At 33.3% G+C, this 18,449-nt stretch overlaps 1 protein-coding gene across 2 annotated transcripts; it reads left to right on the forward strand.

Annotated features, from left to right (window-relative positions):
* Nucleotides 1–1,199: 1,199 nt before the first annotated feature.
* LOC110708250 (probable polyamine oxidase 4) lies at nucleotides 1,200–13,372 on the forward strand. 2 transcript variants are annotated; one of them, XM_021886337.1, is made up of 10 exons: nucleotides 1,200–1,345; nucleotides 9,609–9,724; nucleotides 9,815–9,903; nucleotides 10,299–10,412; nucleotides 10,677–10,764; nucleotides 10,872–10,957; nucleotides 11,051–11,153; nucleotides 11,398–11,495; nucleotides 11,889–12,315; nucleotides 12,876–13,372. In XM_021886337.1, the coding sequence occupies exons 3-10, from the start codon at nucleotides 9,890–9,892 to the stop codon at nucleotides 13,191–13,193; spliced, it is 1,248 nt and encodes a 415-aa protein (XP_021742029.1). In that variant the 5' UTR covers nucleotides 1,200–1,345; nucleotides 9,609–9,724; nucleotides 9,815–9,889; the 3' UTR covers nucleotides 13,194–13,372. The 2 variants fall into 2 exon arrangements, with proteins under 2 accessions (XP_021742029.1, XP_021742028.1); XM_021886336.1 differs by lacking the exon at nucleotides 1,200–1,345 and adding an exon at nucleotides 7,366–8,188.
* Nucleotides 13,373–18,449: the final 5,077 nt, after the last annotated feature.

Consider the following 18,449-nt stretch of genomic DNA (forward strand, 5'->3'; position numbering starts at 1 on the left):
AATTGCTAACTTTTATTCCAATATGTCACAGGCGATAACTTTTATACCAATATGTCACAAGGATCTAATTTTTATACCAATTTAGCTAATTGGCCCTACAATTGGGTTTTGTTCCGTCATTATCAATAGTTGATGGAATCAAATCTTTGAATTTTGTCTAATTTGGACTCTTTGGTCATACACTTCTACTACGTAGAAGATTCAAAAGGCTTAAAAGCAACCTCTAGATAACATTTCGTGATTCATGAACAACTACAATACTTTAGAATAAAATAAAAATATGAATGAGATATGATTGATTTGGTAGTACATTTTATAAGCATGATTGATAAATTGCAATAATTAAGCTATTTGTCGCGTCACATATGAATTGCATGTGGCTGCTTTGCCAGATTTTGTACGCAATTGTAACATAACATTGTGCAATTATATGATACCCCTCTCGAATATTCTTTTTTTTTTTTCCCCAATAAGCAGCCATTAATCTCTTCTTGTCTTTATTTAGCTATGCATAATCTTTAGTTGTTTTATAAGAAAAGCACTTTATGTTAATGGATCAAGTCAACCAAAAACTTAAGCTAATGGTTGAGGCTTAGGAATATGTTTTATACTCTATCACTCCCCCTCACACGAGAGCCCGTTTTGGCTAGAAGTGTGGATGCAGCATGGACCCTTCTCATACCCAGCGCTTAATACCCAGCATGAGCCCGTTTGCTTAATATGTTTTATACTCTATCACTTTTAATTGTATAAATTAGAATTTAGAATAAAATAGGACAAATAATTTCAACTAGACCCCCACTGATATGATTTTTAAGTCATAATAAAACTTTATTAGCGTTTGTTAATCATGATTAGTGAGTTGTTACACTACTTGTTGAAAATTCAATTAGCAACAATATTATTAAAATAAATATACACTAACAAGTTTAGGATTGGATATATATATATATATATATATATATATATGGAAATTCTCATTGGTAGCAACAAACTATTGCACATTCTCATTGGTAGCAAATTTTTTTTAAAAGTCTCTTAAATAGCATTAGTAATCTAATTATTCTCTAATGTAGCATTATTTTACTAAAACTAACATAATTAAGTTAATTGGACTAACCATGGTTACATAATATGGAATGGACTAAAATACCCCCTTTTAATTTTGTAAATGCATCCCACTGATCAATTAATAAAGGCCCATTCATTGAAGACTTTGCCGTTGAACACTTTCGAACGTATTACTTGCTGCTGCGTTGATGATTTTCGAGCGCTAAACAACAATCATTAATCTACCAATTTCAATCCTAATCTCTCCAAGGTGCTGAATTTCGACTTTGGGAAGGTATGTCATCCTATCTGAACCCTAAATTTTCTGTTTTTTCGAATTGAAATGTATTGTTGTTATAATTGCTCTGTTTTTTTCATGGATGATTATTTGAGAAATCTAGGTTTTTATGTGCTGAAATTTTGAATCTTTCTGGTAATTTAGGGTATGTTTTATTGTTAATTGGTGTGTGGTTTGTTTTGGGTTTTTATATGTCAATTCGTGTGGTTGTAATGGAGAAATTCTTGTGTATTTTTAGGGTTGTTAGTTCTGTCCAAAATAAGTTGAATGTTACGAATTTATTGAGTTAATGTTGCATGTTGAATTGAGATGTGTATTTGGTTTAATAAATGTAGAATGGGTGATGCTATTATTGTGTTGAAATTCAAGTTTAGAAGTGGTGATGTAGATGTTGTTGTCCAGGACATCGATAAGACAAACCTTATCGATGTGATCATAGATTATTGGGATTATGCCGTTGAACGACGTATTGAAATGCCCAAATTCCCTACATTTAGATATGTGCATAACAAAAATTACCACTATCTTAATAGTGATCAGGACTTAATGAAGATGTTCTATGACTTTGCTGGAAAGATTGAGATACACATATGGGTGTATGATGCTAATAGTCCAAGTCAAATTTTTAAAGATGCTAAGGCTTTAAGGACAACTAGGAATGCAAGACGGATTAAGGAACAAATGAAAGGTGTTGCAGAATCCGCTGGTATTTCAGTCTCTGTTAACTTGGATGAAATGGGTGATTTGACTCAAAAAAGAGATACCGTCAAAACTAGAGGTGGGAGGTGTAGGGGTAGGGGTGAATATAGAGGTGTGGTGGAGTTAGGGGATCAACCAATTGAGGATGAGGATAATTTGAATGCAAATGTTCAGTTAGTTGGTAATAGAGGGAGAGGGGTTGGGAGAGGTACAGGGAGAGGAAGGGGCCAAAATAGAGGGAGGGGAAGGGGTAGAGGGAGAGGAAGGGGTACTGGACGGAGGGGAAGGGGATTTGAGTACTGGTTGGGGCTTGAAACCGGGGACACAGAAGGAGTTGATTCAAGGATTGCAACTGACATAGGTGCTAGTGAACCTAAAAATGGGCCTGAGATTGAAGCAGACATAGGCGTTAGAGTGGTCAGAAGAAGTCCAAGGAAACATAAACAATCTGATTACCCTCCACTACCATTGCAACTTGAACCTGTTTCATCCTTATCCTCTAAAACACTAGTGTTAAGAAAGAAAGTGCCAAATACAACAGCTAGGAGAAAAGGGTTGTTAGCTACTAGTAGTTCAATGTCTATATCTAATGGTGGAACACATGACATAGTTTCACTTGAAGATTTGGATAATCTTTAGTTGTTTTATAAGAAAAGCACTTTTTGTTAATGGACCAAGTCAACCAAAAGCTTAAGCTGATGGTTGAGGCCCAGGAATATGTTTTATACTCTATCACTCCCCCTCACACGAGAGCCCGTTTGGGCTAGAAGTGTGGATGCAGCATGGGCCCTCCTCATACCCAGCGCTTAATACCCAGCATGGGCCCGTTTGCTTAATATGTTTTATACTCTATCACTTTTAATTGTATAAATTAGAATTTAGAATAAAATAGGACAAATAATTTCAACTAGACCCCCACTGATATGATTTTTAAGGCATAATAAAACTTTATTAGCGTTCGTTAATTATGATTAGTGAGTTGTTACACTACTTGTTGAAAATTCAATTAGCAACAATATTATTAAAATAAATATACACTAACAAGTTTAGGATCGGATATATATATATATATATATATATATATATATATATATATATATATATATATATATATATATATATATATATATATTTTTTTGAAAGAAGGATCGGATATATTTTGAATATTAGATATCAATCATATCATAATAATTTTAAAAAATTAAAATGAAATACTTTATATTTCACAAGTATTATTGACAAAATCTACCTCCATTTTTGTTATTTGCAGCAATGCAAAATGGGTATTGTATGTTTATGACACATAAAATATTTTTTTGTTCATTCATAATTAACTAAAATTGCACATGTTTTTTTTTTTATTATTATACTCATTTTTCTTTGGGAACATTAAATTTACTTTACCTTGCACTTTTATACGAATATATACTATACATATATATTTAGAGTTCCATCACCCCTCCAAAAAAAAAAAAAAAAAAAGAAAAAGAATCTATCAATTTATTACTTTTTGGGGATTTAAATCATATTTTGTACATTAATTTAACCCTTAAATTAATGAGTCATTTAAGATGGGAATATGTGTTAGAATTAAATTTGGTTTTTATCTACGTACAAATTAATGAGTAAAAAGTAATTTATTTATTTATTTTTTGACAAGAAGTCCTAATAAAGAAAATACACACAAAAACTAGAAGGACCGGCTAAGCAATTGTCGACGACAAGCTTGAGTAGCCAACCAGTGAGCAGGGGCAACCCACTGACGAGGAACCTAGCGAAGTTTGCAGATAGAGAATTGCAAGACCGAAAGCCGAATCTCGTGAAGCAACCAGTGGCAAGAAATATCTCCGTCACCATCATCTCGCAGAAGAGAAAAAAGATTCGAACAATCAGAGTAGATAAGAAGACAACCAAAGTGTCGACGACCGGCAACCCGAAAAGCCCACAAACATGCCTGTAACTAGGGGTGAGCAAAAAATCAGGGTACCCTGAATCGGAACCGGAACCAGAACCTGTACAAGAGGTTCCGGTTTCGGGTAGCAAACTGGAGAACCTGTTGTAATAGGTTGCGGTTCAGGTTCTCAATTTTTTGGAACCGGATGCTGTAGGGTACCTTGTACCTGATAAAAGTATCACTTAATTTCAAACTATACACTAATTCTTAATCAATTTTTTAAATAATAAATATCAAAATTACAATTATAAAAATATATATATTAAATTTGTTAGACAACTACTATTAGTTTGTCTTATTTGCAAGTTGCAAACATTATAAACTAGTGACCAACCAGTTTTTTATTTAAAATTCCGCGAAAAAATTAGTGAGTATATTATAATACAGGGTACCCTGAATCGGAACCGGAACCTACAGGTTCCGGTTCCCAATTTTCAGGAACTTGTACAACAGGTTCAGGTTCCGTTTCTCATTTTGAGGAACCTGTTGCAACAGTTTTCGGTTCCGGTTCCTGGAAATTTTACAGGGTACCCTGTTATGCTCACCCCTACCTGTAACTCATACTGAAGGGCCAAAGAGGAGTAATAGGCTCTCGAGCCCCCAACACAAAATCTGAAAACACTTCCCTAACAATCCAACCTGCTCCTGCACTAAGATTATGAGCACTCCAAGCCCCATAAAAAAGAAGGCAAACGTCAAAAGCAGAGGAGAACTCACCCTGTAGATAGCATGAATCAGAAGCTGCCGAAGTAGGGAGAGATGAATCCCCTAACGAGCGAACAAGGCACCTGAACCCTTGCGCTAAAACACTCCTAGAGACCCCAATCTTGCATCAAATGGAAAATCGCACCAGGAGACAACACTGCTTGTCTAAAAACCTTGTGGTTACGCACAATCCAGACTGCCCAACAAAAGGATACAAAGGAGACCAAACCGTCCCAATTCCGAGAGGAACCGAAGCTTAGAGATTGTATCAACAAACCAATCAGTAAAAGGCTTCCTATGTAGAAGAGGAGAAGAAAAGGCAATAGGCGCACAAGCCCAAAGATGAGAAGTGAATGAACAATCACGGAATAGGTGGTCTGATGTTTCCCGTTCTTGGTAACAGAACACACAAGTTGGATCGATCGGAATCCCTCGAAGCTGCAGATTCCCAAAGAGAGGCAGAGCATTGTGAAGTAATTTCCAACAAAAACACTGCAGCTTTGGCATAAGAGGCAACCCCAGAAGTGTTTCCACCAAGAGGCCGAAATTGTACCCGAGACCCCAGAAAACACCGAATGACTGAGCAACATTGCGTAAGCAGACTTAGTGATGAAAGATCCATTCCTAGAAAACTTTCAGTAGACGAAATCATCCATCGGCTGAGGAGGGCGATCCAAAGCCATGATGCAAAGTACTCCCGATGAACTAAGATCGAATCCCACGCGTAAGAACGCAGATTAATAATAGAAGAAACATGTGTTGGAGGATCCGACACACCAGAACCATCACGAAAAACAACAACCCCCCTGGGACCAAATCATCCTCAAGTATCCAAACCTTAGAAGCCGAACCAACCTTCCAAGCTATACCTCGATCAAGAGTGGATAGGCCGGTTGAAAGGCTACGACAACCCCAAGAAGACCGAGGAATCGTCCGAGTCTTAAAAGAACGAAGGGAAGGATACTTAGGAGTAAGCAGCCTCACGCAAAACCAAAAGTTAGGGATGTTGATGAATGCGCCAACATTGCCGAGCGAGAAGTGCAAAGTTAAAGATTTCCAATTGACGTATACCTAAACCTCCCAGCCCTTTAGGCAAATGAAGAAGAGATTTCGAACGCATCGCTAAACCTCGAGATTGAGAATCAAACTTCCACCAAAATCGAGCCAACAAGTTATCAATGCGAGAACAGACCGAAGGAGGAACTTTAAACATTGACTAGATATGATTGAAAGAAGCGACCAAAATCGAATTAATGATTACTAATTTAGCAGTAGAAGACAAACCAACAACCACAAAATCAGAAAGTCGCTTAACCACTTTGTCAATAGAAAGCAAAAGTCAGCCACCTTACTTCGACTGAACTCAACCGGTAGCCCAAAATAAGAACCAAGAGAGGGCTTGCAATGAAGTTTCAGACTACTAGAAAGATAATCACGATAATCTTCCGGCGTATTTAGGCTAAACTTAACGAATGACTTTTGTAACTTAATCACCTGTCCTGATAACCTGCAAAACTCAGTCAGGAGAGCCATAAGACTGTCACATGATGTAGGAGACACTTGTAAAAACAACAAGGAGTCATCCGCGAAGAATAAATGAGAAAGTGAGGGAGCACCCCTGGAAATACTGATTCCCTGAATAAGAGAGTAAAAAGTATTTGCTGATTTAGTGTATGAGCAAATGATTTATACTTCTTAATTTGTTTGTTGGTGAGAAATTCTTCTTAGGTCACACAATTCACAAGATTAAACTAATCCTAGACTTCCAACTATGGCACTTGGGGGAATGGATGCATTATGCTTCTCCCTCACTTCGAAGGGGAGTGGATGCATTACGCTTCCCCCTCACTTCGAAGTGCCTAACCCGATCTGGTGCAACTCTATATACTTGGGCCTTTAATTGGTAGATATACATGATTTTTTTTAACATTAATACTTTACTAAATTTTCAATCATCTGATAAAATTAAAGAACAAATCTATGATCAACAAGTTTTCTCTTTATACAATTTATCAGCCAAAATATAAAGCAACATAATTTAACAAAAACATTAATATGTAGTGACACTAATGATTATTTACTTTGATATGAGGCGAATTTGAACTTGTAATCGTATATTTCATATCATATTATTTGGCATGTGAAAATATGAAACACACGATAACATAATTATTGACCATATTAACAAACTATGAACACACCGACTTATCAAGGCGAGCTTCACAAGGCAATGACGAAGCCAATGAGTACTTTAACATAACAGAATATAAAAAAACATTATAAATTATATAACACACTAATGAGTTATGCAGGTATACTTGATTTATTTTGATTGAGCCATTGTTCTCTTCATCTAATTTTCACATACTTCAAATCTAATAAGTTAATTTGAGCCAACTTTGAGTCGAGTTGCTTTCGAATTTGAAATTTTCAGATTGATATTGGTTCAGTTCGAGTTATTTTGGGTTTTAGATTATCATCTTCGGGTTATCATTTTCAGGTGAAACTAGGGTCTTGGATCAGATCTATTTTTTCATATTCAACTGTCATCCAACTTGTACATGTTCAAAACCACCCCTAAATTTAATATAATTAAAAAATCTTACCCTAAATTAAATATTTTACCGTTCATATCAAAATTTTTAATAAATCGGGTCCAGTCTGATTTAATTAATTGATAAGAAACCTTCCAAAGACTGTATAGTGTATACAAGTACAGCTCCACAAGTATACAACCGTACATGATACATGTGATATACTGATCTATCCCCGAACCAAAAGTTTCAATAAAGATATTTTGATGGCAAATTGGCAATAAAGTCGGTATTCATCATACAACCCCAAAAAAAAAAAAAAAAAAAAAAAAAAATTCACATACCTAACTCAAAACTTTTTATTATTATTCCCCCCCAAAAAAAGTATTATTATATTTAAATCCAACCAAAATCCTATAATAGTTCGGTAACCTCATATACGGCGGCCCTTATTATAAAATCCCCAAAAAAACACCCTATTCATTCAACCAAAACAAAATAGTAATACCAGAAAAAAGAAAAAAAAAAACATTCAACAAACAAAGAAATATAAAAAAACCAAGAACAAAATAGATCAAATCAATCCAATTTCTATGCCATCAAAATCAGATCAATTGTTCGTAATTTTCATCTTCGAATTCAAATCCGAATGAGCTTATTTGATAAACTTCGTTCTTCTCCTCCTAATATTCATAATTGCCGCCTTATTGCTGGCATTCTTCTTTTTCTTCTTTTTCATTCTTCTCAATTAATTTCCAATTTCTTGCTTCCTATAAAACCCTAATCTCTCCTTTTTTTTTTTCATTTGTTTAATCTTATCTGATTTAATCTAAACAAATCCAATCCTTTTTTTTTTTTTTTTTTTTTTTTTTTTTTTTTTTTTGGAGTTTTAATTTGTTGAATTTCGTTCAATGGAGCATAATCAACCCGTCGATCAAATTTTCAATGGTTTGTTTTCTCTCTCTTGATTTTTTTACGTTAGATTTGTTATTTTTAGTTGATTTAGTTGTTTTTTGGTGGATTAGTTGTTAATGATGACTTATTCTAGTTTTTTAATTGATTTATTTGGCAATTTGTTATTTTGATGGTGCAAATCATGATTTTGTAATGCTGGTGATGATTTTGTTTTGTGATTTAGTATAATGAATTATTTGATACATTGAAAGTAGGCCCGCTCCCATAACCCCACGGGAGGGTAAGGCATCCAGTTAAGGATGGATGATTACGCTTCTTCACCTTTGACGCCTCAATTTGAAAGCAGGTTCCGTAAGTCCAAGCCTAAACAAGGCAAGCCAAATATTGAAATTCATGCAGAAATATTTTGGATGAATTGGGCGACGGATTAATTAATTAATTAAATATTTTTAAAATATATTTTTATTATGCAGTATGTTTTATTTTCTAAATATTGATCAACTAGCTGGAATTTGTACTAGTGAGAATCTGAAACTATGCTTAGAGTAGCTGATTTTATATGCAATTGATTTATTTCCTAAAATCTTGTTAATTTTATACTAATTTGGTTTTCTAATCATTTAATTTTATTATACAGTATGTTTTATTTTGTTTGTAATTATGTTCATTTATGGAATTTGGAGGTGGATGGGGTGTTTTTACATTGAAGCCAGTTGATTTCGAAATTCTGTTTTCGGTTAGTTGATTTTGATTCGGGGATTTTGTGCACATTCTTCTTTTGGGATCAGCTCTGTTTATATTGGGAGTATAAGACTATAAGATGACTCATCTTAGCCTATTTTGGTATTAGATGATTAACTCAGCTAAGCTTATCTTGATAGTACAGAGTAGATGATTGACAAAGCTAGCTAAGCTATAAATGATTGGCTTAGTTAAGATGAGTGGCGTTTTTTTTTTTTTTTTTTTTTTTTTTTTTTTTTTTCTACATGTAATTCAATGATAAAAAGAGTTCTATAAAATGGTATGCTTGATTTTTTGTTATGATATACAGAACGTTTGTGATTGAAGATTAATTTTTTCTCCTTGTAATATAAAATCGGTATGTTTGATCGTTAAAATGTACCGAACGTTCGGGATTGGTCATAACTAATAAATGTAGAAGAATGTCGATAACAGAAAGTTCGGAATGAGGTCATAATTAAAGCTTTTGGAGATGTATATCGGGAGTGATATGGGCAGTATTTCTAATAATCATAAACTTGAGTTAAGATACATGCTGTTGTATTTGTTTGCCATAGAAAGAATAGTTTTTCTTGCATTGCTTATTATCAAGTTACTTGGAGCTACAACAGAAGTGTAACCTTATTTATTATCCCTCTTCTTGCTTAATTTTCCGTATTACCTTGACAAGTTTTCACTCATTTAATGAGCCTTTACTGGTGATTAACTGCAGCTGCGAGTGCTCGATGTATTGAGAGGCGGACCTGTGCAACTCCTACTGTCATTGTCATTGGTGGTGGTATCTCTGGAGTTGCTGCTGCTCGCTTTCTCACAAATGCGTCATTTAAGGTAACTTATTCTGTGCTTAGCTTGTCATGCGTTTATTCTGGTGTCCTCCCTCCTCCCTTTTGCTTACGTGTTTCCTGACATTTTTCTCAGGTGATTCTGTTGGAATCACGCGATAGACTTGGTGGACGAATTCATACTGATTACTCGTTTGGCTGTCCTGTTGACATGGGGGCTTCATGGTTAGTTCCTTTACTACTCTACTCTTCAGGATCTAATCTATTGTGTACTCCCCATAAATTATAATGTTACTGCACCTGGCTTATACTTATAAGCACCATAAATCTGAGCAGCAGACGTTATTAGTTAAAGTTTCTGTATATACATGTTTAATATTTTACTGTATTTTGCTAGTCTTTTTTATGCTGTCTTCCGTATAGGGGTATATTTGTTCTTGATTCATACTGTTTTTTTTTTTTTTTTTTTTTTTTTTTTTTTTTTTTTTTTTTTTCGCAATGGTTTTTGTGCATTGCTTTAGCTGTATTCTAACTATCTATGAGAAAAAGTTATCAGCATTCAATATATATGTACATTTTGCAAATGGGTTTATGACAACCATTTTTTAATGTACTTTCAGGCTACATGGTGTCTGCAATGAGAATCCACTGGCTCCATTAATACGTTCTTTGGGGCTTAAATTATATCGTACCAGTGGTGACAACTCTGTGATTTATGACCATGACCTCGACAGGTACTTTTTCTTTAAGTAATTTTTGTCTCTGCAAATGGGCAATTTGCTTTGACATGGTGCTGTGCCCACATTCTTTTTGGGGTTGGCCTTATTAGCAGTGCTATTTCAGAACACTTAGTTGCTTATTTGGATAAATGGCTTATTAATGCAATGCTGCAAGCATTGAGAGTATTGCTGCATTGTGTGCCCCCTGGTTTTTATTGCATGTTCGTGTCTATCTAGTCTTGTATAATATGTTCTGAGGATGTGAATTTGTCTCCTCAGCTGTAGCCTCTTCACTAAGGATGGACAGCAGATTTCTCAGCAGTTGGCCATTGAAGTTGGTGAAATATTTAAAAATATTCTCAAAGAGGTTGGTTGCAAAGTGATTGAATTTATGGTTAATATTATTTCTTTCCTGTCTTTTATATATAACTGCACTTCGCAAGGCACTGATTAAATGTTGTATTGCATCTATAGACTGAGAAAATTAGGGATGCCCACAGTGATGACATGTCTGTTCTTCAAGCTATTTCAATTGTGCTGGACTCGCATCCACATTTGAGGTAGGATTTAAAGAAACTAATTGATATGCAATTATGCACAAATTATTTATCATGTTAGAATTTTGTTCATGTATGTGAGCTCTACTTTTGCAGACAAGAAGGGCTGGCTCATGAAGTATTGCAGTGGTTCTTGTGTAGATTAGAAGCTTGGTTTGCTGCTGATGCAGATATGATATCCTTGAAAACTTGGGATCAGGTAATCTATTTTTCTGCGAGGGACATGCAGTCGTGTATGCAACTGCAGAGTAGTGGACGGACTATCCACATTTTTTGGACATAAAAGCTTAGTTTGACTCGTAGTCGATTAGATTTGCTTAACCTGGGTCCTCTAATCTAGTTGTCAATAGCACCTAGGCTATGTTGGACTTTTAAATGCTTAGTTGTTATTCTCATATGGACATTTCTTTTCTGTCATGTGCTAACATGTTTGTCATGAGCAGGAGCAAGTTCTCTCTGGTGGTCATGGACTAATGACGCAGGGTTATTACCCTTTGATAGATTCCCTTGCAAAGGACATTGACATACGGTTGAATCACAGGTATCTTTTTTGTACATTTAGTAACTTTGTAATGGGACATAATTAAATCAATCTTAATAAGGTATTTTATATGAAAAACTTGTATATGCTACTAAAGCTAATTTACTGATCACCAGAACCAGTATTTCTTTTCCTTCACCCCTCTTGTTCATCTTCTACTCCCCTTCCCCTTCCCTTTCCCCTTCCCCTTCTTATCTGTCAATATGATTCCAACATTACTATTCAAAGATTTCCAACTCTTCTACACTTACCTAAAAACATTAATTTTGAACTGGTATCCTGGAGTCTAATATTTGATTTTAAATGTTAAATTAAGGAAATCTATTTAAGTGCAGAATATGAAAATCTATACTGGATTACTCACAATGTTTTATATTATGAACTGCCAACTAGGGTTACAAAGATATCCAGTGAGCTTGACGCGGTGAAGGTGACCGTGGACGATTCTGAAATCATTGCTGATGCTGCAATCATTACAGTTCCTCTTGGTGTTCTGAAAGCCAACTTGATTAATTTTGAACCGAAGTTGCCAGATTGGAAGATGTCTGCGATTTCAGATCTCGGCGTGGGAAATGAGAACAAGATTGCTTTGAGATTTTCTGATGTGTTTTGGCCAGATGTTGAATTATTAGGAATGGTCGCTCCTAATTCTTTTACATGCGGTTATTTTCTTAATTTGCACAAAGCAACTGGACGCCCTGTCCTTGTCTATATGATTGCGGGAAGGTGTGCTTATGATCTTGAGAAGCTTTCAGATGAGGCAGCAGTAAATTTTGTGATGTTACAGCTCAAGAAAATGTTTCCGGATGCCACTGATCCAGTAAGTTATTATTCATAGCTCCATTCACTGCTTTCTATCTCCTTTTATATCTTAAGGTTCTTTGTATGCGCATCATCAAGAGCTTGTCAATTCGAGTACCTATTGACCATAATGAGTTATGAATTTTCTGATTCTACTTCTGCTAGGCATAGCAAGTTGATATTCATATATGATGTTAGCTGCAAGCCTGCAAGTCTCTTGTTTATAATGTTTTACGTTGTATTTGATTAAGATATCAATCAGTCTGAGAGAAGGGGAGGGGATGGGAACAGAGGGGAGGGTATGGGAAAGCTTTCATCTTCTTTCTCTATTTTTTAACATTGGAAGGATATGTTTTATTGTAAGGGAATGGAATATGGATCTTGCAAGTTGTATTAGGAAGTATTGCTTAAATTATGCAATGAATTTGTTGTTTCTGTTCTTGATGCAATAACATGATAAAGGCTCATACCAAATTTTAGTCATTGGATTTAACTGCCTTTGCTGATTTAACTTCCAGATGATACGAATGAAATTTTGCTTAGTAAGTGTTCTTACTTTCGGTTTATTGATATTTTCAGGTCCAGTATCTTGTATCTCGTTGGGGAACAGACCCTCACTCTCTTGGTTGCTATTCGTATGACTTGGTGGGAAAGCCTACAGATGTATACGACAGACTAAGAACACCAGTTGGTAGCCTCTTCTTTGGTGGTGAAGCAGTTAGTATGGAAGATCACCAAGGTTCTGTGCATGGAGCTTACTCTGCAGGAATAATGGCCGCTCAAAATTGTCAGAGCCATCTCTTAGAAAGACTTGGCAACATAGAAAAGTTCCACCTTATCCCTTGGAGGGAAGAAAGTCATGATGCTTCTATTCCTCTACAAATTTCTAGAATGTAAACAACTAAACATGAGTATGACAAACTTGACGAGGAGTTTTGATGTTTTGTTTTGTTAATAACTTCGTTATAGACGTTCAGCAAATTGTTGTACTTTGTATCTGTTTGTTGTCTTACGGATGTCATCATTTCATGCTCACAAATGCAACAGTTTTAATTGCACATCTGAAGAACTTTCTAGTTTTCATCTCCAACTTTAGCTATTCCAATAATTTTGTACACAACTGATATATTGAATACAATATGTATCACCTTAAATCACATAAAAATCTAACCGTTGCAAAGTCGATTTTTATACAATACTAATTTTGTGCCCCGTGCGATGCCCACATTGTTTATTGAAGATAAATTTTTAATCTATATGTCAAATTTTTATATATATCATTGATACAAAATTAGTTAAGAATTGATGTGCTTTTATGAGGATTTGTTATATTTTATTGAAAATTTTATAACAGAATTATAATTCAATTTGTACCTCTGAAATATTGGTATTTTATTGAAAATAAATTCTAAACTAACATTTTTATCCTAAATTAACTTTTTAATCTCATAAAGTCTATTTTAAATTTATCCAACGTTGCACGACATTTGGCGAAAAGTTATAACGCCAAGTGTCGATGCCTCGTAACCTGGCTAAAAGTTTAGCTTTATATATTAGTTATATGATGTCAATAGGTGACCTGTGACCATGTCTAATACGTCTAGTATGCTATACACAACTTGTACAAGAACAACAATCATTGGTTTGTACACCTGGGTGTACCATTTTCGGAGAAATAGTTTCAAAAAAGGTAAAAGATAATTATTAATTGATTTTTATCACGTAATAATGTTAAATTATTTCAAAATATTCAGTTTCTATCTAAAATTATCTTCTCAAAAAAATAATTCTAGGTTTTGTTTTCAGATTTCAAATTTTAAAACTTTCATTTTGTTGTAAAATAAGGAGAAATATAAAGATTGAGAGGGAATTGAAATGTGTATTCTACTTGTCTTTCATATGATGGAGTTATACATATATATATATAGTACAATAATTGATAGAGTTTGCTTGGAGAATAATAAACCCTAAACTCTAGAAAGTTCTAGAGTGAGACAAGATGGACATCCACAAATATGTTTAGATAATAATAAATCATATATCTAGAATATTCTGAATGATATAAGGAGCATAATGATCATCCACATGATATTTCATAACACTCCCCCTTGGATGTCCATTATCGAAGACTGTGGCTCGTTAAAACCTTATTAGGAAAAACCCTGTGGGATAAAAACCTAATGAAGGAAAAAGAGTACAACATTCTTCGTAATACGCTCGAGATGCTGCCTCATTTAAAACCATACCAGGAAAACCCAATGTGGGACAAAACCATGGTCAAGGGAAAAAGAGTGCAGCGCGTGTTTTCTCCCCCTGATGAATACATAACTTGAGATCTTCTAGTGTCGCAACAATGAATCCAATATGTTGGATATCTTCTAATAAGTTGGTAAAATATCACTTGTTGATCTTCGATCCTCCTAAATTGAAATTGCATCTTCAAGTCTTCATGTGGACATGTAAAGTGTTTTCATTTCACCATATATGTGTTTATCTCTTATATCACCATTCCAAATCTCTATTTAATAGTTGATTAAAAAGGTTAAACTCATGCGGTTATGACTTCTTCTGGAAGTCGTTAATAATAAATATTTGGTGATCATTATTTGATTTAACATTCATTAATAATAATTTGATGACAAAACTTGATATTATTAATGTCATTCTTCAATCTCATAAGAATTATAATATAACATATGTAATTATGTACGCTAATCATGGTTCTTCTGGACCATGAGAAAACATTCTTGCGCATAAGTATTCCATTGATATTATTTAGATGTTCCATGATTGACATGATAGCTCTCTTGTAAATACAAATAGTAAATCTTATGCTCAAAATTCAGGTTGAGATGTCAATAATGTAGTCACATAGACTTTTCAAGAGTTTGATAACAATTGCAATATTCAAGACATAAAAATTTGTAGGGTTGGGCATTTAATACGTCGTATATAAGTTCTTTAGGAACTCCTTTTACATGATTCATAACATGTTATTAAATAAGTGTCATCAATAATTTTATTACAATTATAAGCCCATTGGAATATAAATATCTCTTTCTAATTTTTCATTAAAGTTGTAAATATGTCTTACTATACTTTGAATGAACATTCACATACACCACACCCATTGTAAGAAATTAATCCATTCAATATGAGATATATAAAACATGATAACATATAAACAAATTATACAATGAGTAATGCGATAATTTCCTACATATGCAATAAACCATTAACCTATGACTCACATACACATGAATATAAGACTCAAAATGATGCAAGACACTGTACAATGTGGATTTAAAATTCCATATTTCATTGGACTTCGGGTCCATGATAAACTTATGATCATTATCATTATGTCGACATCAAAATGTGCATATATTTCAGCAGATCCCTTATTTATTAGTCCATTCCATTATGCATATGCATATTATTCATCGGTTCCATTATGTACCGGTATCATAAAATTCCTTTAACTTACATTCCGCATGCTATTTTACTATGATATCTGAATATATTTTTCATTGGCACCATCATAACGTTTCTTACATCATAGGCCATCTATTATAATAATTCAGATATCTATACCACTTTTAGGGTATTTCATACACTATGGAGTTTATATACTATTACACTATTAGTGTCAACTGCACTATCTTGCCAAATATCATATCTATTAAACATATCTTTATTTTGGAACCGATCATATACAACCTACACTCCAGGTGTACTGATTCAAGTACAATTGGCAAGGTTTTATCTCAATGTATACACATAATTAATATGACCAAAATGTATCTTCAACGCTATGCAACATGAGTCATAACTGAATACAAATCAAATCATAAATGTGCAACATATCTTGATAATATATATACAAAAGTTGGCATATATATAACTTTTCAAACTACCATTATAGGGATCATAAATATTCTTTATTTATTTAATTTTTTTTTCGATTTTCCCAACTTTTGCTATTTCTTCTCCCCCTAAGTTGGTAAAATATCTCTTTTCTAGGGGCGTCTAATTCTATACCAACTTAGTATATAAATTTGCATTAAAATTCATTTCATTGGGAGGATCACAATCAAAATTTATCTCTTCTGGAGAACAATTTCGATGAAGAATCATTTATTCATTAACTTTATATTTCATGTGTATTTATTATTAAATTTTCAATAATATTTTCTCTTCTGGAGATCAATGTCAATGGGGAGACATATGTTGTGTAGTTGTAAGTTTTTCTTTCTTCTCCTATTTCATATGTGCTGACATATAATAGCCCCAATCAAAAGAATTGTTATACAAGCATAAATCACTTGCTCGTAATTATAGTAGGTGATGATCTTCTGGATCTTTAAAGACTTAAATAGTGTATTTGGTGAGCTTCTGATCACTTGATAGTTGACAATAATATATAAGTTATTTTGGTGAACTTCTGGTCAGCCATTACTCCTTTATATAAAAAAAATCAAAACATATTAAATCTTGAAATTTTCATCAATACAAATGATTATAACTCAAATCCAAATATAACTCAATCTCAATGTTACGTCTTGCCATTCAATTCATTTTATATATTTAACATTGAGAAAGCGTCAACACATTATAAAATGAAACTTCAGGTTTCCATTACGGGTAATTATTATTAAACCCGGATGGCCTAATTTAATTATCACATCCAATCACTTCTCTAAATTTGAACTCTGGTCAGTTTTCAACACTAGTGATCACTTTATTAAACTTACTATGTGCATAGCCATGAATGTGATGTGATATTAGAACACCAACATGTGTTTCTTTATACAATTGACAAGACAATTGACTAATTAATATTTTATTCTAAAAATGTAATGAAATTTATCATTTCCTCAAATTTGTTAATCTTGACAATAGATGCTCCATTCCTTTTCCAAAAATTCTTATATTTTAACTCTATTAGAGTGCAACGCTTCAGATGTGTCCTCTGGGACAATAGTTTAATTGGTGCATTTATAATTAGTATATGATCAATCATTTATATCTATCTTCAAGATGGTATCATATAAAAATATTTAAATAATATGCATGTGGGCACTTTTATTAAGTAAATAGTTAATATTTGAGTCAATGTATATTCCAAACTGACCATCAATATATTTTATTATTTATATGCAAGAATTACATACAATCTCCCCCTAATCCTTGCATATGGGGGTATAGAATGAATCAATCCAACAACCTTTAAAAACCTTTGGCAATGTCAGGTATCAAGTAACGTGTTCCTTTTAGCAAAAACATGCTTATATAAAATTATACTTATCGAACACAATTACATTCATCTTAAAAAAAACGAAACCTCTTATATTTATGGGCTTCTTGGTCCAATGGTTAATATGTAATCATCTTTTGCAATTCTAATTAAACTTTTCAATGATTTGTAATTACGAAAACATAATGAAAATATGCTTCCTTTTAATCACATGAACTCTCATTCACTTATGGAGTGAATAAATATAGTAATTTATGTATCTTCAATACTCACTTAGAGTTCAATACCTAAAATACATTCAAAACCTTTTGTAAATTCTCTCTCATGGAATTGTGTCTATATATAGACGCTTTAGTATCGTGGATGCTTTTTAGCAACATACTTTATTAGAAACTAATAGAATTTTCTAGGTCATATACGTATCTTTATATCATTTTAGGGTTTAAAAACCTTTATAAATTTAAGGAACTTCAAATCCATATATATGTGTAAGTATTTCATGTTTAATTTATTCATTATTCTTATAATCCAATTCAACTTCATGTATATAGGTATATAAACAAAATCAATCATACGCAAATTAACATTAACACATTCACGTTAGTGGAAAACCACATGGTTCATATCATAATTGATAAAAACATAATTCAATACATAAGTTATAAATAGTTTCACATGTGCCTTAGGCTTACTTCGTACAATTTACAAACATTCAAGGCATTAGACATAAGATTTCACAAACAAAATATATGGGTAAATAATTGCTAATTCAAACCATTCATATTTGCTATGAATCATAGAGAAATAACCAAACTCATTTACGAATAGGAAAGGTAATACCAAAATCTAGCAAATATATGTAATACAAGTTCATGAAAACCATACGTTCATAAAAT

Source organism: Chenopodium quinoa, unplaced genomic scaffold (genome assembly GCF_001683475.1).
Source record: "Chenopodium quinoa cultivar QQ74 unplaced genomic scaffold, ASM168347v1, whole genome shotgun sequence".
In the NCBI taxonomy this organism is placed as follows: domain Eukaryota; kingdom Viridiplantae; phylum Streptophyta; class Magnoliopsida; order Caryophyllales; family Amaranthaceae; genus Chenopodium; species Chenopodium quinoa.